The sequence below is a fragment of the Nicotiana sylvestris genome, chromosome 6 (assembly GCF_000393655.2).
Source record: "Nicotiana sylvestris chromosome 6, ASM39365v2, whole genome shotgun sequence".
NCBI classification, from domain to species: Eukaryota; Viridiplantae; Streptophyta; class Magnoliopsida; order Solanales; family Solanaceae; genus Nicotiana; species Nicotiana sylvestris.
In genome coordinates, this window is record NC_091062.1 from 11,375,501 (window position 1) to 11,399,560 (window position 24,060).

General features: G+C 36.0%; 2 protein-coding genes across 3 annotated transcripts; one reads left to right on the top strand and one right to left on the bottom strand.

Moving 5' to 3' along the window:
- Nucleotides 1–1,666: 1,666 nt before the first annotated feature.
- On the top strand, nucleotides 1,667–5,100 carry LOC104215633 (mitochondrial carrier protein CoAc2-like). Its single transcript, XM_009765477.2, has 7 exons — nucleotides 1,667–1,965; nucleotides 2,965–3,050; nucleotides 3,155–3,362; nucleotides 3,639–3,765; nucleotides 3,846–4,030; nucleotides 4,270–4,392; nucleotides 4,490–5,100. The coding sequence occupies exons 1-7, from the start codon at nucleotides 1,807–1,809 to the stop codon at nucleotides 4,619–4,621; spliced, it is 1,020 nt and encodes a 339-aa protein (XP_009763779.1). The 5' UTR covers nucleotides 1,667–1,806; the 3' UTR covers nucleotides 4,622–5,100.
- A 704-nt stretch (nucleotides 5,101–5,804) lies between these two features.
- On the bottom strand, nucleotides 5,805–9,056 carry LOC104215631 (serine acetyltransferase 5). 2 transcript variants are annotated; one of them, XR_708245.2, is made up of 3 exons: nucleotides 8,560–9,004; nucleotides 6,221–6,786; nucleotides 5,805–6,058 (listed from the first exon to the last, which is right to left on the bottom strand). XR_708245.2 is itself a non-coding variant. In XM_070149977.1 (2 exons), the coding sequence occupies exons 1-2, from the start codon at nucleotides 8,947–8,949 to the stop codon at nucleotides 6,295–6,297; spliced, it is 882 nt and encodes a 293-aa protein (XP_070006078.1). In that variant the 5' UTR covers nucleotides 8,950–9,056; the 3' UTR covers nucleotides 5,805–6,294. The 2 variants fall into 2 exon arrangements, 1 of the variants encoding a protein (XP_070006078.1); XM_070149977.1 differs by having other exon boundaries at nucleotides 5,805–6,786; nucleotides 8,560–9,056.
- Between the last annotated feature and the right edge of the window lie 15,004 nt (nucleotides 9,057–24,060).

A 24,060-nucleotide genomic window follows, 5' to 3' on the forward strand; every position in this document is an offset into this window, starting at 1 on the left:
TGTTAGTTTCATGGTCATCGGCGTTGTTGCCGTCGGCTTTCAGGCAAAGGGGTTTCAGGGCGGCTAGGGTTTGGAGGGTTATTTGGTTTGTCTCTAAAAGAGACGATGAACAGGGGTGTGGCTTAGGGGGGGTGTGAGGTGAGAGGTTGGGTTTATATATGGAGGGGTGGTCTAATCCTGGCCGTTGGATCAGGCACGATCAATGGCCTGGATCAGTTTATTTAAAGGAGGCGGTGTCGTTTTGGGGTAGTACTGGGGCGGGGTCGATCCGGGGGCAAGTGGGTCGAGTTGTGGGGATTGTTCTGAGGCGTTGGATCAAATGAAATGAATGGCCTGGATCTGCTGGCTATATACGACGTCGTTTGGACATATATGGGGATTGACTAGACCGTTCGATCGAGTGAGATCAACGACCCAGATTTTCCATGCCCAAACGGCGTCGTTCCATCCGTCCCTAAGGCTGGCTGGGTTGGACCGGGCAAGAGGGTATTTGGACTAGGCCTGGACTTTCTTTTAAAATTGGCCCAGTCCGATTTTTCTCTTGTTTTCTTCTTTTTCTTCTATTTTTTTTTTTAATTCCTAAAACCAAAATTCCTAAATTTAATGGTAAAACCAAGATTATTTAAAAAGATATTAATTTACCCTTAACAACAATTAACACACAAGATCAAAAAATATAATCGCACAATTAAACAATAAAATGACAAAACTATCGGAATTCATATTTTTTGTGATTTTCATTCTTTAAAATAGGACATGGTTTAATTAATTCCAAAATGCATAATTAAATCCTAAATGCACATGCAACACATATTTTCGTATTTTTCTTAATTAAAGTAGAAATAAACACGTGCAGACAACAATACAAATAAATTACAAACAACACCAAACCATTTTATTTTGAATTTTTGGGAGCAGTTCTCATAGGGCAAAAATCACGTGCTCACACAAATCGACAAAAATCGTAGCTTTAATATGTAGAGCCAATAAGATAAGGACCACCAAAAACAAAAGTAACATAAAAAATTCTAGAAATGTACAAAAAATAGCTGAGAAAAGATAAAAACATCACATGCAACAGACATAAACTTGTCAATTCCCAAATATTCTCAACTCTACAATTTAATAAATTTAAGCTGTAAATACTTACTTTAATCGAATAATAATGCAAGATATCGCTGGAAATAAAAGGTCTTCCTGTTTTGAGCGCACCAAATCGGACCAGACAATGAACCTTAACGAAGCCCTAAAATCGCCATTGATAGTTTAGATAGAAAAAAAAATGAGAGAAATGGTAAAAAGTAAGTATTTTGCCTGTGAGTTTAGGGTTAAAAGACTGACCCATAGGTAAAAGAAATGGGTCGGATCGGTTTAATGATTAAAAAAATACCCAAAGATAATGTTAGCCCCACTGATCCACGTGGACAAATGAAATATGGCCACATCATTTAATGAGATGCAGACATGGAATTCCGTTAGTCGCAGGGATAAATTTGAAATTAGAAATAATGTCCTATATATTTTCAGATGGATAGATGGACGGGGCTTTTATAAATCATTTACCATACAATAGGGGTAATTTTGGCCCTTTTCCATTTTTTATAATCCCCGTTAGCGCTTGGTTGGCCAGTCTGACTTGTCAGATGTACAAAAGCCGCAACTTTCATTAATTGGCTATTTTTCTAACAGCCAAAAACCAAAGCCTATAGTTTTTTCACTTTCACACAGCTACAGAACTAGACTCCATTAACATCTTTAATAATTCTCTCATTTTTTGTATTTTTCTCTAAAGGGGTTTTGTTTTTAATGGCTAAACAGAGAGAAGAAAGTGAGAAGAATGAATTTTGGGATGGAATTATAGAGGGAATTCCTTTATTTGCTAAAGAACTTATAGCTGGTGGTGTAGCTGGTGGTTTTGCTAAAACTGCTGTTGCCCCTTTTGAGCGTATCAAGATCTTATTTCAGGTATTAATTTTTAGCAAATTCTTGGGTTTTTTCTAACTCTTTGATTCAATTGTGCTTTTGAGGCTCAAAGTTTTGTTTTTTTTCATTTATGTGTGCTTTATTTCTTGGCCTTTTTTGGGGTTTACGCATTTGGCCGCTCCGGCAGAAATATTTACATCCCCTAACCAATATACATATATTATATACTAAATTATGTACTAATATATATATATATATATATATATATATATCTGCAGGCTAAATTTTTTTGTGGCGGGTGGCTATTTAAGTTAATTTTTTTTTTTTTTTGTGATTTATTTTAAGTTTTATCAGTTAAAACTGAACAATTTGCTTAAATGGAACTAATTACAGTGGTTGACATGAGCTCCCAAGTGGAACTTTTTTTGAAGAATTTGATCTTTATCGATGGCTGAGATGAATTTAAATGGAGAGCATGGCGAACGAGAATTCATATAGCCGACCCTAACTTGTTTAGGACTTAGACATTATTGATGTTGTTTAATCTTTCTTGATGATCTAGAGAGAGAAGTTAGAATTTACCCTTCATGATTTTGGTTGTTTACACCTTTTTTTTTTGTTTTTTGTTTCCTAATATTGAATTAGAGGAAGACCTTATGAGCAGGGATAGAGCTAGATCATTAACTATGGGTGCGGACGAACCCAGTAGATTTTGCTTACACCCTGTATTCGTGTTAGGAGTTCCATTAAATATGTATTAATATTTACTTAAGAATCCAGTAACTAAGACGAGTTACGGGTCTGGTGACTAGTTCAGAACCCATAAACTTCAAATCTTGATTCCGACTGCTTTATGCTGCTGAAATTACAATGTGGAAGAATAATATGTCCAGAAATGAGCTCTAGAATCTTGAAAAGATTGGTGATATTGAATAGTAGAAAGTGGAAAATACTTTCAAGAGTCAGCATGAATTCTTGGTGATATTGAATAGTAGAAAGCGGAAAAATTGAATTCCTTATATTTAATTTTCTTTTTCCTAGACCAGACAAGCTGAATTTCGGAGTTTGGGGCTGTTCGGATCCTTTACAAAGATTGCCAAGACAGAAGGAGCTCCTGGTTTTTTCAGGTGCAGATGCAGTATTTGTTCGTCAATTTAACTGTCTAGAAAAAGGAAACTGTCTAGATAACTTCGCCGTAAGTTTAAATGTATTTTTGGAATTCCTCTTTCAGGGGAAATGGAGCTAGTGTTGCTCGCATCGTCCCATATGCAGCACTGCATTACATGGCCTATGAAGAGTACCGCCGCTGGATTATAAATGGAATTCCTGGAGTTGGGACCGGTCCGATTCTAGATCTCATAGCAGGATCATTTGCTGGTGGAACTGCTGTACTTTTTACTTATCCACTTGATTTAGTTCGAACGAAATTGGCTTACCAGGTGAGAAACATAAAGGCATACTCTTTTCAATGTTTTCCCATGTGAAATAATTTTCTGTCTCCCTATCGCCCGATATCTCCTCCCTCCAAAAGCATAGTGGAAAAATTGGCAACAACAATAATAAACCTTACCCTTACCCTAGGAGGGCAGAGAGGTTGTTGTCTTGATTAATTCCAACTTCTTTCGAGCTTGACTTTGTTAGTCTAATGAAATTGAGTTGAATTCGCTTTACTGTTCCACGATCAACTGAGGACTGATTTGCATATGATCAGCTAGGTAGTTGGATCCCAAAAGTTAAACGTACAAGGGCTCGTTACTAGTGAACAAGTTTACAAAGGAATAAAGGACTGTTTTTCCAAGACTTACAAGGAGGCTGGAATTAAAGGCTTATACCGTGGTGTTGGTAAGTGCATTGCCTTACCATACTTTGTATTCACGGTTATTAGCTAGTCTTATAAGGTAATATTGCATGTTGCGTTTCAGCTCCGTCACTTTATGGAATCTTTCCATATGCCGGGTTGAAATTTTACTTCTACGAGAAAATGAAGAGCCATGTCCCTAAGGAGCGCAAGAAGGATATCGCCACAAAACTAGCATGTGGATCTGTTGCAGGAGTTCTAGGCCAAACTTTCACTTATCCTCTAGACGTTGTCAGGCGGCAAATGCAGGTAATTTTAGTGAGGTTGTATAAAATTAAAAAGGGCAGCCCGGTGCACAAAGCATCTCGCGTTCACGCAGGGTCCAGGGAAGGGCCGCATCCCAAGGGTGTGTAATGTAGGCAGCCTACCCTAATGCAAACATCGGTGGCTGATTCCACGGCTCGAATCAGTGACCTATAGGTCACATGAAGACGTTGATTTTTTTTTTTTTTGGCAATGGAATGACAGAGAGTGCATGAACTTTTCAGGTTCAGCGACTCTCAGCATCAAACAGCTATGAAATGAAAGGAACACTTGATACTCTTGTTATGATTGTGCGAAGACACGGATGGAAACAACTATTTTCCGGGCTTAGCCTCAACTATCTGAAGGTACAAACATATCGATACATCATCTGACCCTTATTGCCTTTTTAGTATCTATTATGGTAACTGTCTAACTGATGACTACACTATGTTTGAAAATAAGGTTGTACCATCTGTTGCGATTGGGTTTACAGTTTATGATATGATGAAAGCGTATCTGAGAGTACCATCACGAGATGATGCTGTCATAGAAGTTGTCACTAGTAGCAGAAATAGTCAAAAATCCACAATGTAGTCTTGAAAATCGTAACAATCGTCCTCAGGTTCAGAAATCGCCAATCTCTGATGAAGTTTGTAAATTTCCATTCTTTAACATAGGCATGATTCTTCATTACAATAAATTGTCAACTCGGCAAGTTCCTCCCGAATTTACGTAGGATCCGGGCATTCAGTATATACACTGATGTTTAATCACTCAACGCCTTGATCCCAGATTGATTTGGGTTGGCTATACATCCTCCATATCAATCATCTGTATACGAGGTCATGTTGCAATGATGTATATTAACTTGTTGTAAAGCAATGCCTCATTCTGGCATCTTATGCTGTGATAGAAAAGTTTAATGACCTAAGATTGTTAGAAATACTACATGTTACTCTTTAATATCCATTTTTGTGATGTATTCATAGTAGAACCAAGAGAACCGCTGTTGTTTAAGTACAATTTTTTAAAGTTCTCATTGATAATAAAACGTGATCACACTCTTGGAGCAACGGTCAAGTTATCTCCGTGTGACCTATAAGTCATGGGTTTGAACTGTGGAATCAGCTACTGGTGTTTGTATTAGGGTAGGTTCCCTATAGCACACTCCTTTGGGTACGGCCCTTTCCCGGATCTTACGTAAACGCGGAATGTTTTGTTCATCGGACGTCCTTTTTATTTTAAAAAAAAATAATAATAAAACATTTAGTCGCTGTCTTTTAGGCTTTTAGCTTATGTACTCAACAGCCCTCCTACATGCATGTGTCCACCAGAATGCCTCCTCCATTCAGAACGAAGTCAAGCTGATACGTATAATATGCAAAGTTTAGACCCCCATTTGATAGCGCCTGGGAACGCCACCAAAAATAAAGATTGTTCGCATCTACTAAGATGCTCAAGATTGGATAATCTACTGTGGAGGATATAAGTCGTTTAAGAAGAGAGAATCGTTGATTCCTTATAGTCATCTATTTTATTTATCTTTTCAATCGTGACAACTCTTGTGCCCCCATGGAATTCATGCCAAATCTTATATGGCCTCTCATTCTTTTTTTATAAGCTCAGTGGGTGTGTTTTCAACAAAATCAAGAGCTCCATGTAGACGCACAAATGTCCACAAATATAGATAACGGCTCTCGGACATGGATAATTCATTTGCTTTAACATACCCGTTTTAACAGTATTTTTCGTGGATTATATAAATTGTACAAATAAATTTATCAAATACTGAAATCAACCTTAATTCAGAAATATCAGCCAACACATAGATACCATGTTATTATACAATTACATAATAATGAAGCAATAATGATAACAATAATAATAGGACAGTACTCGTACAGTTAATTTCACCAGTTTTTAAGGCCTAGGAAGACCAGCAACGAGTAGATACTGAACTCATAATACATACTACTATATATTTGTGCCATCAAAGGGAACTTGCTGTAAGGCGACTCCAAGCAGAAATCTCTGCATAAAAACAAGAGCCTTCAACCCTCTCAGACAGCATGTAAATGTAGAAAAACAGAAAGACTATTGGGAAAAAAAAAGATAGATATAAGTTCTTTGCACTTTGGACTGTTGGACTAGCACAAAGAGCATGTTTAACAGTCAGTAGCGTTAAGATTGAACCTTTGTCCTCTCTGCTAGGTTCGTAGACGACTTCTTGTTCACTTTGCAGATATAGCATACATGAGGGATGCAAGTCATATGATGTAATCAGACCATTCAGAAATGAAAGATGTATGATCCATACTCTCTCCGGGACATTCCTCATGCTTAGTTGGTTGTTCCTTCCCTCCAACCAACCTTGCTGGATTCCCAACTGCAGTTGTCCGTGGTGGCACGTCAATCAATACCACTGATCCAGCGCCAATCTTGGCCCCCTCACCAATCCTCACGTTGCCCAATATTGTGGCACCTGCACCTATGAGCACACCATCCCCAATCTTAGGGTGCCGGTCACCACCAATCTTACCAGTCCCTCCTAAGGTTACATGGTGAAGAATTGACACGTTGTTTCCAATAACTGCAGTCTCGCCAACCACCACTCCTGTTGCATGATCAAAGAGGATACCTTTACCGATCTTGGCAGCTGGATGAATGTCAACAGCAAAAACATCAGAGATTCGGGATTGAAGTGCCAGAGCAAGTGGCCTTCGGGATTGAGTCCAAAGCTTGTGGGCTACTCGATGTGCCTGAAGAATATAAAACTACCTTGTTAATAGTTCCTACCTACCACATGGCTCAAGAAAGGGGAGAAACACATGCCTATCAATCAATATTATATTTCCAGAAGATGCCAACGACTACTAATTTTGGCCAAAAAAAAAGAAGAATATATCTGATTGTTTGTTAACCAAACGAAACGTTTACTTTTCCCTCTTCAGCTTAGAATATGATTTTGATCAAGAAGCTTAGAATATGATGAACTGCCCAAAGTGTTAATTAGCCAAGTATATCTCGTAGTCAGCGAGAGCCAAATCCGCAAATAGTGGTATAGAACAATGTGTACTAGAAAAGTTAAAAAGTAAAGGATAAAAAGCGTATATCCATCTGAATCTACATACACATGAACATTAATCTTTTGTTTCTGGGGTGTTTGCCAGTGAAGACCTCCCTCCTATCTGAAAACCTTCCCTTTTTGTAATTCCTCTTTACCACTATCACACTGTGTACCAGCCACAAACTAGTGATAAAACAACGTCCATATTAATGGAGATGATAACCCACAATACGTTGACAGAGGAGTACAACCTAATCCTATACTCTAAATCCTCTCTCTTTATAATGTTATTGAGCTTATTTGAGCTCTCAAGCTTGTAGAAGAATTTGGCCACATTCCATGGGCTATACACTTCACTGCGACAACACTCTTTCCCCATTTTAATCCATTGAACAAGACCAACTTCCCCTACTTTATGAATACCTCAAATGAAAGATCGAATTGTTGTCTTTCGATCTAATCTAAGCTTGGGTGCAGAGTTACACAGTACCTATATCGGTGGAAAGATACAAGTCCATTAGTATAGTTGAGGAGTGTACAATGAAACAAGAAGACAAGGGTTCGATTGTTGTAAGGAACAGGTACTTATTCCCATCCGCTTTTAGTTAGTGCTCATTGATAGCTCACTGGTTCGGAAACCACTGCCATTAGTTAAGGAAAAGAGATCGTCTCTTCCCATCATCTTGCTAATGTAACCGCTTGACAAATATGCCTTGTTCTTTTCATACAGAACAATATGCCTATTGTTATAACATAGTAGTACATTAGCAAGGTATGAACAAGGTAAGATCCCAAAACTTAAAAAGTTTCAAATATTACTCTCACATTCAAGTAGATACACCTTCTCACATCCTAAATCAATTTTTTAACCAGTATTAACTTCTCAAGGCCAGTCTATTAGAAGATTGAGACTTCACTTTACAGGCTCCTCCAACAACTTCAACCTCAAATTTCACATAATGCATCTCAACTTCGAAATTTCCCGACAAACCATCTTTTCTTATTCAAAAGTCCTCATCTTTCCAAAAATTTCACAAAATTCCCCATCTTTAATAAAGAGACAATTTTACAAAATCACTATAATGTAGTAAAATTTTCATATTCCCTCCAAGAGAATGATGCCTTCAAAATTTGGTAACAGATTATTAACTTAAACTTTCCATTTTACCCTTAATACAAGTTTTTATATTCTCACAAATGTTTGGTATTTCCAACATTATAAGTTTCAAGTCATAAAACTCTTATTACTTGTTTCTTAAACTTACTGTCTAGTCAAATTTTGACTCATAAATTGGAGTATAATGCATCTCCACTTCCAAATCCCCCAAAAATTCATCTTTTCTTACTCAAAAGTCCCTCTCTTTCCAGAAAACTTCCACAAAAGTCCCAATCTTTCTTGAAGAGCCAAATTTACAGCATCATAATTCATATATAAAATCCATAAGGTGAAAAAGTAATTACTGACCTGACAAGCAAGGAAACCTTTGTAGTTAAGCAAACAATGAGAGAATGAAACACAAGCAGGGTCCCGGTAACGAGCAGCGAGTAGGTCAGCGGAAGCGGCGGCGCGTAGCTCAGGTTCATTAGAGAAAGTATTGAGAAACAGATCATAAAGGAGTGTGGATAAGAGCGTGGAAGAACAAAGCTTGTTTCCCAAATGGAAAGAGAGCGAACGTTCAAGCGAAGAGTGAGAGAGTATAGTTGAGTATAAGTAGCTGGCTAATGCCGGCTCGGCTTCGGCGTCGCGCCGAGCTTCGGCTTTGATTTGTGTCCATAGCCATGTGGATTCTTCCGCCGTGTCTGTCGGTGGATGTGGTGTCGCCGGTGTGGCATTGCGGTATTCTCCGGCTGGCATATCGGATAACGTCGGCGTTTAATGAAGTTTTTGCAGCGGAGTTAGTGAGATTTTTTACCCTTTTTGGAGGAGCATTTATATGGAAAGATAGAGAAGATGACACGTGGGGAGATTCTGACCGGCCAACTTTCTAGAAGTTTGATAAAAATATAAACAATTTTCTTGTGGTAATTGATTTTTTAATTGAAATTTAACATGTTACTCTACCTAATATTACATAGGAGAGAGTTTTGGAGCATAGATAAAATTGTCTTTGTAAAATCTAATTAATGGATTCGAGCTATAGAAGTAGTCATATTAACGTAATGTTTTGGGAGGATATAAAAATATTTTTATATTCTTTGGGAGGAGACTCTTTTCCTACGTGAATACTTAATGTTTTGTACATCGAACTATTCTTTTAATCTACGTAATATTATCTATTTATATTTAAAAATAATTTGATATTATACTTCTTACCTGCGGTAACACCAAATATATAAAAATATTTTTAAATAATAATACCACAAGATATACCTTAAAGAGTCATAAAGACGTAATTTTATTTGCTTATTTTATGATGATTTATAGTTATACAATGTAAATATTTATGGCTTATTTTTAATTAAAACTTTCAAAACTATTTATTTTATTTTTATTTATAGTGCATCACATAACTGATATTAATAAATTATTTTTAATCAGTATTTAGCGACTCATAAAAGAAGTAATTTGATTGTGTAATTTTCTTTTCATAGAACTTAAACACAAAGAATAAAACAATTAGGTGGCACCTACACCTAAAACGTAAACGAATTAAATTGACTGCAAGTTGGAGGTCTAGTCGTTTGTAGGTCTTGACTCTTGAATTTCTACTGCAAGTTACGTGTTGCAATGATTTAGGTTGACAAGTAAATTTCAAAGTTTAATAGTTCTTGCAGCGTCGATATTTAAAAAAGTGAATAAATGAATGATCATTATAATATCGTATTAAAAAAAATTGCAGAGGAGGATGAATAGTTTTTAAAAATTAGAATTTCAAGTATGCTGAAATTATTCTTTACGCACTTTTAATCCTGCTCCTCTGGTTTTCAGTTTGGTTTTAAATTATACTGCCTACATCAATTTTTTCATAAAAATAAAACTTTAAAAACTTAAAAGCATGCAGCATTCTATACAAAATTGAGTATTGATCCCTCAACCTCTCCTAAATGAAAGAAGCGCTTGACCAATGAACTAGTCAAATGTGTTTGTTCACCAAGGTTATTTTAGAAATATATTCAAATAGGATATTGTTGCATGTAATTTATATGTATTTTTATGAAATTTTCCGGCGAAGTCGCTTCACACCAGGTAGATCCGCCATGCGTACCGTTAATTTTAATTAATCGCGACTTCAATATTAATATTGAGTACCAAATTAAAAAAAAAAGGATCATGACGATTCATCAAATTAAAGTTCTAGCACGATTGGTTTTCTCAATTTAAAAAAAAATACAATCAGACACTAGTTGTCTCATTAAATCACAATTCAATTTGTAGTTTTTAGGTGAATTTTCTTTTACTTTTCTTTAATTTAATTAAAGAAAAAGAACTTGAGCCGTCCATGTAAAAAGTTATCAATATAGTCAAATTTGTTAAAAAATGAGAGCAAAATAGAACAATATAGTAATATTGACAAGATGGATAGGCAAAGAATGTAGAAGTTATCTTATTCAAATGTATTTCTTGTGTGTCCTTCATAAGATAAAGAATACCCTATTTATAGGATATAAGATACATGAAAGGTTACAAAAATACACCTAAAGGTTACAAATATTAAGTGATGAATTAACTAAATACATGAACTCAAATAGTTCATGGAATAGGGATGTCTAGGAGTATTCAATAGACATCCACTTTAATATATTCATAACACTCCCCCTTGGATGTCCATCTAAAAGATAATGTATCTCGTTAAAACCTTACTAAAAAAATCCAATGAAAAAAAAGTCCAGTGAAGGAAAAAGAGTACACACATCTTGTAATACGCATTGAGTGATGTCTCATTAAAAACCTTATCAGGAAAACCTACTTGGGACAAAACCTTGGTTAAGAGAAAAAGAGTACAACGTGTACTATACTCCTCCTGATAAAAACTTTATTTGATATCTCGGAGACGATGCATTACAATCTTATATCTCAGCTTGTCAAATATTAATGTTGGTAATGCCTTAATGAATAAATCTACCAGATTATCACTTGAACAGATTTGTTGAACATCTATCTCACCATTTTATTGAAGATCATGCGTGAAAAAAAACTTTGGTGAAATGTGCTTTGTTCTCTCTCCTTTGATATATCCTCCTTTTAATTGAGTTATGCAAGCAACATTATCTTTACACAATATCATTGGAATCTTCGTATTTAAAGAAAGACCACACAGTTGTTGAATGTGTTGAGTCACTAATCTCAACCATACACATTCTCGACTAACTTCATGAATAGCTATTATCTCTGAATGATTGGAAGATGTAGCAACTAAAGTTTATTTTGTTAAACGCCATGAAATAGTTGTACCTCCACAAGTAAATAGATAGCCTGTTTGAGATCGGGCTTTATGTGGGTCAGACAAATAATATGCATCTGCATAACCAATCATTTGTGAATTGGATTCATAAGAATAAAATAATCTCATATCAATAGTCCCTCAGAGGTATCTAAAAATATGCTTAACACCATTCTAGTGTCTTATCGTTGGAAAGAAACTAAATCTTGCTAATAAACTTACTATAAAAGTTATATATGGTCAAGTATTATTTGCAAGATATATTAGTGCCCCAATTGCACTAAGATATAGAGTTTCATCACCAAAAAGCTCTCCATCATTTTCATAAGGTTGGAATGGATCTTTATTTATATCAAGTGATCTCACAACTATCGGGATACTTCAATGGATGTGCTTTATCCATATAAAAACGCTTTAGGATCTTTTCGGTATAAGTTGATTGATGGACAAAAATTACATCTTTCATATGCTCAATTTGTAGACCAAGACAAAATTTTGTCTTTCCAAGATTTTTCATTTCAAACTCTTTCTTCAAATAGTCTACTGCTTTTGGAAATTCCCCAGGAGTTCTAACGATATTTGGATCATCAACATACATAGCGATTATAACAAATTTAGATACAGACCTTCTTATAAATACACAAGGACAAATTGGATTATTCTTATACCCTTCTTTTAGTAAATACTCACTCAGGTGATTATACCACATTCGCCTTGATCGTTTCAATCCGTATAATAATTTTTGAAGCTCTATTGAACAAGTTTCCGAAAACTTTTATTAGTTTCAGGAACTTTAAGCCCTTCAGGGATTTTTATATAAATCATTGTCTAATGTGCCATACAAATAGGCTGTGACAATATCCATCAGACGCATATCATGTTTTCATGGACTGCCAAATTTATAAAATACCTGAAAGTGATTGCATCTACCACAGGAGAATATGTCTCCATATAATGAATGCTAGGTCTTTGCGAAAATTCTTATGCCAAAAGTCGTGCTTTATTTCTAACGACTTCATTTTTATCATTCCGTTTTCACACAAAAACCAATTTGTATCGAACTGGCTTTATTCCTTCAGGTGTTCGGACTACACGTCCGAATACTTCATGTTTTTCAATTGACACTAATTCTGTATGGATAGCGTCTTTTCATTTTGGCCAATCATTTCTCTGTCTACATTCATCGACAGATCTTAGTTCAAGATCCTCATCTTGTTGCATTATTTCAATCGCAACATTATAAGCAAAAATGTTGTCGACAATAATATTATTTCGGTTCCACCTTTTTCCCATAGAGACATAATGATATTAGGCTAGATTCATGTAGTTTGGCGACTATTTATGCCCCAACTTGACTATGCTTCACTGTTCTAGGATGGGTAAATAACGATAAATTGGCTTTAATTGTGAATTTCATGTTTTGCGGGAGCGAGTTGCGTTTATGAGGACTTAGAACAGTGTTTCAAGCTAAATTAAAGCAAGGGAAACCCCTCGGAGCTGAGTACGTGTGAAAGAAGAGGGAAAAGAAATGATAAAATGCTGACCAGTTTAGCGCGGCCATTAGCGCGCCCTTAGCGCGACTGCGCTAGCCCAGGAATTCGAGGCAGAATACTATGCTATATGCGCGGGCACGAGCGCGGCCGCGCTAATCCAGTTCGGAGCATATAATTTCTGGGGTGAACTTGGAAGTTCTGGGGTAATTCCACTTAACCTATAAGAGGTCCAGCTCGCCCAAAGGGAGACTATCAAGGTTTTTACAACTTAGTTGAAGGCAAAGAGAGGCAAGCGGCAAGGAGGATAATTCGACATCGAGTTCTACCTTTCTTCCTTTTGTATTTATCATTTATGATGAATTTTGTTGTTGTTAGTATGAATACGATTATGAGTAGCTAAATATTTAGTCTAGGGTTTTGAGGGAACCTGTTGAAGGATGAACTTCGTGTTATGTTAATATAATTTGCCCAGTTTAATCTCTATTTGTTCAACTACGTTCTTGTTGGAGTTAATTGATAGGATCCTCAATTAGTTGTGCTTATTTAGTATGCATTACTCGGGAGAGAGTGCATATTTAGGTAATTATTGAACAATACCCACTCCCAAAATATATGAGGAATCAATAACCGAGGGTTTAAAGGTGGGATTAGGGATAACGAAACCTTGGGTGCGATCTAAAGTGAGCTGTAATAGAAGCCAGCTAGCGTAACTCGGGAAAGTGCGTCTAGTAAATTATCGTAATTACTCGGAAGAGATTTACGGTAGTAAGAGTATCATGATCGATAGAGTCGATTAGGTAATTCTATGCGAAACATAATAGAATGAGATTCCATCAATAGGGGAAATCACAACCTTAGATTCTTCTCTTATTTGTTTACAACCCAGTCAGGTTAGCTTTTAGTTTACTTACTTTCATTCAGTTATAGTTAGTAAAAATATCACCAATTATTATTCAAAATATCTGAAAAATTGATTGTCACACCTCCTTTTTTATCACTCGAGGGGGAATATAAGGGAGTTTTTCCAATTAAAGTGACATTATTCGAAATGAGATTATTTATTTATTTTTTAGAGTCGCCACATGGAATAGTTTATTTGGTGTCCCAAGTCACCGGTTTATTTTGAAATCCCAAGTCGAGGAAATTTGACTTTATTTAAAAGTCTGCGAACCAGAAATTCTAGATAAGGAATTTTGTTAACCCGGGAGAAGGTATTAGGCATTCCAGGGTTCCGTGGTTCTAGCACGGTCGCTTAAACTATTAAACTGGCCTATTAGGTATTTTATGCATGTTTTAAAACGTATTGTGCATTTTAACTTTATAACCGCTTTTAATTATTTTAAACCGCTTTTTAGGATTTATGGAATTATTTCTTGAACAAGTTACGATTGTACACTTGCTGTTTTGGAACACACCGCAAACCACGCTACATGAAATGCACCCGTGATTCGCGACATATTTGTTTTATTAATATTCAAAGTTGTTATGATCGGGTCACATGAAATGCACACCCAATTTTGGGGATTAGGTATCACAACCATGTCACGGGAATCGTACTCATAGCCGTGATAATTTATTTAATTAACGCGCCTAAAGCAAGCTACGATATTCATGAGTTATTTTCCCAAACTACTTCAAGATTATTGCAATGCCAAATTTATGAACAAGATATTATTGGGGGAGTAAATAGGCTAGTTAACATGATATTACTTGGCTTAAATTCCTTATAGTTCAAGACCCACTTTATGGCCCATTCTTATTTTCTTGCCCAGAAAAAAACAACTCCAATTTTCATCTACCCAGTTTAAAGCATTTATTCAAGAACCAAGACTACATATATCACAATCGAAATAAAAACTAATTAAGACAATTTAAATGAAAACTAAGAGATGTTACTCAAATAACATAGAATCACAAATCAACCAATACGCGCACCAAGCTATCATAACACAACGAAATAAAAATAAAAATTAAGAAATTGACCTTTTATTGATGAACAAAGCTGAAAATTGCAAGTCAATCGGGCTAAACAAAGCAACAATCCTTGGACGAAACACCGAAATTACAAACCGAAACCTCGAATCGAAAGCCACGAACGGAAAACTTCTTTTCTTAATCTCACCAGAATTTCTTCTTTTTAAAACAATCTTTCTTCTTTCTTTTGAAAAAGTCTTTTCTTTACTCTTTTCAACGTTATTTTCCTTCTGATTCCTCTCAACTTCTCTCCTTCAGTTTTGTTATCTCTTTTTCCAAATATTCCTTCCCCTTTTTCTTTTCTTTTTCATTTCAATTTCCCCAATGAAGACGTCTTCACCGTAAAAGTAATGATTGGTGAAGAGAAATTTTGGAAAAGGAGAGGTCACAGATTTTGCAAATAGCTTTAATCCTACCTGGTCATTAATAACTACTTCACCTTTTAAAGTTATTATATGTAAGTCTAATTACATTTGAAAAACAAGGAATAGATCTAATACTGGATTACATATACAATAAAGGGCTAAAAACGGTGTATCTCAATGGAAGAAGCTGTCGATTTTTAGTCTAAGTCTAGTAATTGAAAACTTGGGGTAGAGTTTCTATAATTGGGTATTTTATATGGAGGTGGGAAAGGATAATGGCCATTGGATTAGAATGAAAATAGATGGCTATGATTAAATCTTGCACTTAAGTGGGCTAATGGGTTGGGAAGAATGGGCTAAGGGTAATTGGGTTGGACCATATCTTTTGGGTTTGAACTTAGGCTAAAAAGACCAAATAATACAATGTATCTATAAAAATGTAAAAATCACTCTAAATTAAAATAAACTAATATAAAACTAGATATTACGAGTGAAACTAATTTTTTTGTATTTTCAAATGTTATAATACTATAAATATAAATATACTAATTGACTTTAACCTAAAGATGAAAATATTTTTTTATTTTTTTTATGATAAAATAAAGTAAAGAGTCAAAACCATTTAAAATAACGATATTAAACCTAAACTAAATATTTACATGCTAAAATATGAAAAATTTTGGGGAGGGTAAAAAATCACATGTCTACAGTTGCCCCTCTTTGGAAATACGAAGTATTTTCAGACAAAGAACGACGAGACAGGTTTTTTGACCCGACCCTTATTTGGAGAGACCAAAAACTAAAAGAAAGGAGAATGTGACCGAGCCTGGTATCTGAGTTGCCTACATATCCTTGGCTATAAAGGAATCAGGTCACGTGTAGTTCAGAAGTGAATGAGGTGAGAGAGTACCGAGGTGGAGAGTCGATTGAGGTGTCATTCCATCCAGGTTCCGGTCCGCGATCCTATTATTACATCAAAATCAATAATAAAAAAAGACTAACTAAGTCTATCAGCTATGAGTTACAAGATTCTTACATATGAGTCTTTTGAAGCTTGATCTTGAGTCTTGGTTGGTTCTTCATGCGGACTCTGATCTGAATCTTGATGCTTGTTAGTTGTAGGTGTTGGTTCAAATTTCTTCAGCTTTTTTAGATCAAGACGGGACATGCAGAGCTTGTGACTTCAATTTTGTCTTGAGCAATTCATATCTTTCATCTGCTTCTGCATTTGGATTCACTTCCCTTTTTCTTTTCTTTTTTTATTCTGGATTGTGACTAACTTCTGTTGATCATCTCGGACTATTGATTCGCATTCTTGCCGCGAGCTTCTTTTGTTGCTGACTTGAATTGCATTCTGAAGTGAATTCCCTTATTCTCCAGGTAGCACCTGATTGCCAACATTTAAACTGTATTCCCTTGTTCTTCAGGTGGGCTCTTGATTGATGTCTTCCTTTGAACATTGTTGCTTTCCCTTTGTTCTCCAGGTGGGATCCTGATTTCCAACACTCATACTGCTTTTCCTTCGAAACTTGACTCGTTTTCCCTTTCTTCTCCAGGTGGGCTCCTGATTTCCAACACTAGAACTGTTTTCCCTTTGTTCTCTAGGTGGGCTCCTGATTACCAACATTTGAACTGTTTTTCCTTGAAACTTGAACTGCTTCCCTTTGTTCTCCAGGTGGGCTCCTGATTACCAACACTTGAATTGATTTCCCTTTGTTCACCAGGTGGGCTCCTGATTTCCAACACTTGAACTGCTTTCCCTTTGTTCTAGAGGTGGGCTGCTGATTTCCAACACTTGAACTACTTTCCCTTTGTTCTCCAGGTGGGCTCTTGATTTCCAACACTTGAACTGCTTTTCCCTTGAAACTTGAACCATTTTCCCTTGTTTTCTAGGTGGGCGCCTGATTACAACAAAACAGACAAAACAAAAGAAATTTTCTTGCCCCAGTTTGATATTGGGAACATCTGTGAGTGTTAATCGAATCCTGTTATCCAAAAGAGTTCTATGAATTTAAAAGTTAAATCTCATTATCCAGGAGGGTCCTGAAAACTAAAATTAAATCTCATCTTAAGAGTGAAAATATGAAAGCTAAATTCTATTTCCTAAAGGTAAAACTTACGCTAAATCTCATTATCTATGAGAGTCGTGGAAACTTAAAACTACATCTCACTATCCAGGAGGGTCCTGAAAAACTTTAAAATTAATTCTCATTATCCAAGAGGTTCCTGATTTCAGCCAACTAAAGATTGATAACTTAAGAAAATTAAAATTGACCCCCTTTTTTATTAAATCCAGACTTCCCTTTTCTCAAATTACCCTAGGAGAAAATTCGGCAGACTAGGTTTTCTATCTTAGGAGAAAGATTCATCAGACTAAGACATTTATCCAAGGAGAAAATTCATCAGACTAGGTCCTTTTTTTCTTTTTTCTTTTTTTTTGTTTTTGTTTTTGGTATCTTATGAAAAAGATTCATCCGACTAAGACGTTTATCCTAGGAGAAAATTCATCAGACTAGGTTTTCTATCTTAGGAGAAAGATTCATCAGACTAAGACTTTGATCTTAGGAGAAAGTTCATCAGACTAGGTCTCTTTTCTTCTTCTTACTTTTTTTCTTCCTTTTTTTTTGGTATGTTAAGAGAAAGATTCATCAGACTAAGATTTTTATCCTAAGAGAAAGTTCCTCAGACTAGGTCTTCTATCTTAGGAGAAAGATTCATCAGATTAAGATTTTGATCATAGGAGAAAATTCATCAGACTAGGTCTTCTATCTTAGGAGAAAAATTCATCAGACTGAGATTTATATCCTAGGAGAAAGTTCATCAAACTAAGTTTTCTATCTTAGGAGAAAGATTCATCAGACTAAGATTTTTATCCTAGAAGAAAATTCATCAGACTAGGTATTTTTCTGTTATCTTAAGAGAAAAATTCATCAGACTAAGATTTTGATCCTAGGAGAAAATTCATCAGTCTAGGTTTTCTATCTTAGGAGAAAAATTCATCAGACTAAAATTTTTATTGGGAGGAAAATCCATCAGACTAGGACTTTTTATCCTAGGAGGAAAAAATGTGAAGATCAATAGCAGGATTTTATGCACAATAGCAAGACAAATAAAGACAAAGATTTGAGAAACTTCCCTTTGTCGGCTCTTCCCTTCTTTTATTTTTCTTCTCTTTTTTCTTTCTTTTTCTTTTTTTTTCTTTTTCTTTTTATTTTTTTGAACCACTTTCCTTGCACTGATTTGTTCCTGTTTCAAACAAAGAAAACTTTGTCAGTTTTAAAAGGTGGTGCTCGGTTTGTGGCCTTGAGTTATGAGCAGCTTGGCTTTTGCTCGATCAGCCTGAGTCGGTCTCAAGAGACTTTTGTTCTGCACCAACTCTGATTGTTTCACACCCAGTACCATTTGTATTTGCAGCTCAAACAACCTTATCCCAACTGGAGATCTTTGCTTAGGTGACCTTTTCTGATATCTTGAATGACTTCCTGCTTTTTGAGCAATTTGTCTGTCAGAGAGAATCACCAGTTATCTTTCTTGCGCCAAGTAGTCTGACCAGAGTCTTTTGGGGAGCTTTTGCATGAATCCTCAAGGTATGTTGTCAGTAACAATTGAGTGTGCTGGCCAAATTTACTTTGTACAACTAAAAAGCTGGTAGCAGATTTTGAAATCTTTTCTTGCTTGTTTTGAGAAGGACTGGCTTAAAGTGAAGGACACAATGATGCAAAGAAACAAGTTTTAACAAGAAATGCCCCTGTCGGAAGGACAGAAGGAAGAGTTCTTTTTTTTCTTTTTTCTTTTTCTTTTAATAACTAGCGTTAATGATCATGACATGCATTTTGGACTTAACGGCCGATCTACCAAACTAATCTGATCTTCCTTTTACCATTCTTATGACCTTTGAAGTCGGGCTTGTTTATGTCAATTCTTCGCATCAGCCTCATGACTCACTTTCGACAAGTAGTGCCTGAGGGGTTTTCACCAACAAGTCTCTCTCATTTATTCATATCTGCTTACCGTCGTCTTACAGTGCCCGTGAGGGTTTTCACTAATAAGACTCCCTCACTTTTCTTTTATTTTCTTTTTCTTTTGCTTTCTTGTGTGAGCAACTTGGTAGTGGTCTATGTAACGTGGAAACTGTTGCTTATTGCATGCATCTCTTGGCATTCTTGGAGGTTGATAAAGAGGTCTTTATTTGGAAGGTTTTTGGATATTGGCAGGAAGAAAGGACATTATGAAGGCTCAAAATAAAAAGGGGTTGTAGACTTACAACTCTTGGAATTGACTCTTTCAAATTGAAATAAAATCTTTGCCCCAGTTTCAGCTATTGGGGATTTTTTTTTTAAATTTTTTGAATTCTTATTTGGTTGGACCGAACCGTGAGGCTGTCTACGTATCCTTTTTTTTAAAGGAATCAGGTCGAACGTAATTCAAACATCTGACTAACTAATTTAATCTTTTTTTTTCTTTCTGTTTCTTTTTCTTTTCTTTTTTCTTTTTTTTTTCAAGTTGCCCCAGTTTCTCTTTTCTGAAGGCATGGAACGATGACAATTCTTTTTTTCTTCCTTTTTTCACTTAGAACTTTCTAAAAGTTGCCCCAGTTTGTACTCTTGGGGCGTTGACTTTTATAGTTATTTCATTTTTTTGCCTTTGGACTCTAAACTTGATTCCAAAAGAGGGTGGTCAAAAAAAATAACACAGGCTCAAAGGGGTGACAAATGGTATAAAGTGTTTGAATAGCAGAAAAAGGGCCTCCCAACCTCGAGAACGCCAAACATAGTATCTTTTCGTGATCATAGCATTAATGAACATGTCTGTCTTCTTGGTGTGTCGTGGTCACAAGACACTTTCCATCCCTTAGTGTCAAACTTTCCAACAAACTTCAATCGATTAAATATCCTCAAGCCCGATCTTCACAATGATTTGAAGGTGAATTTTACTCAACCTTAATTCCAAAGTATTTCAATCTTTTTTCATCCTCAAAAGTGTCTTTTCTCAGTTATCCAATTCAAGCTTAAATCAATTTTCTAAGATCTGGCCAAAAAGTCTGCATGCATGTTATATCACTAAAACTAGCGGGGAAGAAGCTAAGCACAGAATGATACGAAAGGACAAACTGTATTTTATTGAATAAGGATGGAAGGGTTTGACAACTAAACAAGCAACCTAAAATCAAGTTACAACCCTAAAATAACTCGGATAATGAAAATAGTAACAAAACAGACAAACATGACTCATACAAACAGGATAGAGGGATAGAAGGGTTTGACTCAATAAATCAAATAAAATCTGGATCACAACCCTGAAATAACCTAGATAACAGAAAAAACATCAAAACAAGCTACCAAGATTCCTCCCTAGTGAGGAGGGAATGACTTTTCAATTGCTAAGCTTGACATTTAGCCACAAATTTGCTCATCAGAATCACCATGACCTTCTCCAATTTCAGTCGGCAAGCTCCCGAGAGGATTTTCATACTCCATGTCACCAGGCATTTGCCCCACAAAGTGTGCATCATTATGTGTAGGTAAATGATTCTGTGTGATATTCTAGGTATCACTGTCTTGGATCACAATCAGTTTTTCCTGGATCATCCTTTCTATTTCTCTTTTCAAATCTCGATAGCTTTCAATATTGTACCCTTGGGCATTGAAATGGTATTCACACATTTTAGAAGGGTCAAAGCTTCTTGCACGTGGGTCTACATGATTTGGAGGAATGGGTGCAATCATGTCATGATACTTTAACTTCTCGAATAAGCTTGCATAGGACTCTCATGTTGGCGTAAAATTATCTTTCAACCTTTGTTCCCCTCTATACCACTGGCTTGGATGTGGGTTATAGGGCACCTGAAAATTTTGTGGAGGCTGGTAGAGATTTTGTGATGCTCGTGCTCGCCTTCTGGGGTGTTTTGGTGGCTGAACAACATACTGAGGTATAGCAACAGAGTATTGAGGGTTCTGAGATGGATAATACTGCTCAGGGGAGTCATGGAAAACCTGAGGAGGCTGCTCATACCTTCGAGATGTTCTCCTGGGACCTCTTCTCGACCCTAATGTCATCATGATTTCTTTAACCTTCTCATTCGTGTCACCAAAATTATCGGATTCAATCTGGACAACTTGAGTTGCGACTTTGAGAACTGCTTGACTTATAATTCAGCCTGTTTTAAGACCATTCTCAACCATTTTCCCCATTTTGATTGCTTCCAAGAAGGATTTACCCACAGCAGATATCATGTTTTGAAAATAATCTGGCTCTTGAGCCTGAAGAAAGGTAGTGATTAGCTCGTGGTCATCCATGGGTGTCTTAACTCTAGCTGCTTGTTTTCTCCATTTAATGGCATATTCCCTGAAACTTTCAGTTAGTTTCTTCTTCAGGTTTGAAAGGGAATTGCGGTTTGGGGCAATGTTAATGTTGTATTGGAACTGTTTGACAAAAGCATGTGTCATGTCATCCCAGATGTACCAGCAAGATGTGTATTGCTCCATAAACCATCCAGATGCTGCTCCCGTAAGGTTTTCCCCAAAATAAGCTATTAGCAATTCTTCATTCTCCTGCACCTCTTAGCTGATTGCAATACCTTTTCAGGTGGGCTATGGGGTCTCTATGTCCATCATACTTTTCAAATTTGGGGATTTTGAAACCAGGTGACAAGTGGATATCGGAAAACATACATAGATCCTTGAAGGCAATTCTCTTCTGACCTGCCAACCCCTGCATGATTTTCAACTATTATTCTAAACTTTTCACTCTTTGGGTCATTTTTCCTATGCTGACTTTCGGGCAAGCTTTCAATGTTTGCAGGAAAATCAAACAAGTACGAGTGGTACTCAGGGGAGTGGTACTGCTCTTGCTGGGTAGCAAATTGTGACTCATGATAAAGCTGTCTTTGGCCGTTGGCCCATGCTTGACACATTTTGGTCATTTGTTGTTTCAATATTCTATTTTCCTCAACTGCAGTAGACTCTTGTTGAACCCTCTGACCTTGAGTCTCTTGAGCACTTGTAACAACTTCGATGTCAGTTATCATTTTTCCTTGGATCTTGTGTTGGCCGCTTACCACAAACCAACCACCTCAAACTTTCATCACAATTAAAAACAAAACACACGTTAGAATGGACTCACTCAGTCCTTATTATTATCAACATTTTTTTACTTTTGTTTTTCTTTTTCTTTTTTATTTTTTTCATTTTTCTTTTTAATGGTTGATCGAACCTGATGTGGGTTTCCTACGTATCATGTGGGAACATGAATCAGATCTTGTGTAGTTCGGAAAGATTAGGAATAAAGCAAATAAACACACTTTTTTGGATTTTGAATTTTCTTTTCTTTTTTCCTTTTTTTGCCTTTTTTTTAGTTTTCGAAAGAAAGACTTATAAAGAAGAAAGAAAATACTTTTGATTTCGATTTTTATTTTTTGGAATTTCGAAAGAAAAACTTCTAAAGAAAAAAGAAAATATCTTTGGATTTTTGGACTTTTATGTTAAAATTATGAGAGAAAGACTTCTAAAGAAAATATTATTGAATCTTGAATTTTCTTTTCAATTTTTAAAAGAAAAACTATTAAAGAAGAATGATAATATTTTTGGATTTTTAGAAGAAATTAAAAGAAAATATTTTTGTTTTTTTTTAAAAAAATTGGGGTATTAAGAAAGACTTTTCTAAAGAAGGAAGTAAAGGAAAATATTTTTGAATTTTTAAAAGTTATGAAAATTGTGGGCCGGAACCGATGAGGTTTGCCTACGTATCTCACATCCGGTGCAAACCAGACCCGCGTAGTTCGCCCAGTTTTGACGGAACAGGAAAAACATGACTTATTTTGAAATGACTTTTTTTTTCTTTTTTTTCAAAATTTCGGTAGAGTTTTAGGATATTTCAAATACCTACCTCTCACTCTTTTTTTTTCTTTTTTTTTTTATTTTCTTGTTTTTCCTCTCTTTTTTTTTTAATTTTCTTTCCCTATTCTAGAAGCCAGTCAACATGCAAGCCGAAACAGACTGATATGCAAGTAGCACGTAAGATGCATCAGGATGGTCTTTTAATTTGGGCACACCTGTCCTAGACGGACCCAACCCCTGTGTTGAGTCCCCAAAGTCAAATGCACGTGATGCAAACAAGCGTTCTTAGTAGGGATCCAGCATGAGGCTATGTTATTCTAGATTTAAAACCTGGGTGTATTGTTCTAGACTTGACTTACCCGAGCAGACAACTCGAGCCGGGGGGGAGGCAGCGTACCGGGAATACAAAAGCTTCACCAGCTTTGCAATTTGTCCGAACCTCATTCTAAAATTGGGATATGACTCTAACAGAAAAGAAGTCACACAAAGTGCATACTTCCCAGATGATTTAGAAGACTCAGAGAGAAGAAGGATTTCGTAACAATTTATATACAGTTCAAGCAAAATCAAAGGGATAAAAAGCGGCATTTAGCACATTAGGCTCAAATATGTAAAAATCAGATAACAAATAAAAGCCAATCATAACAGCTATTCTAAGCTCGAATTCTGAACCCTGAACCAGAGATTCTGGGTTCTTCTCCTCAGCAAAGATGCCAGAGCTGTCACACCTCCCTTTTTACCACCTGAGGGGGAATATAAGGAAGTTTTTCCAATTTAAAGTGACACTATTCGAAATAGGATTATTTATTTATTTTTCAGAGTCGCCACTTGGAATAGTTTATTTTAAAATCCCAAGTCGAGGAAATTTGACTTTATTTAAAAGTCTGCAAACCAAAAATTCTAGATAAGAAATTCTG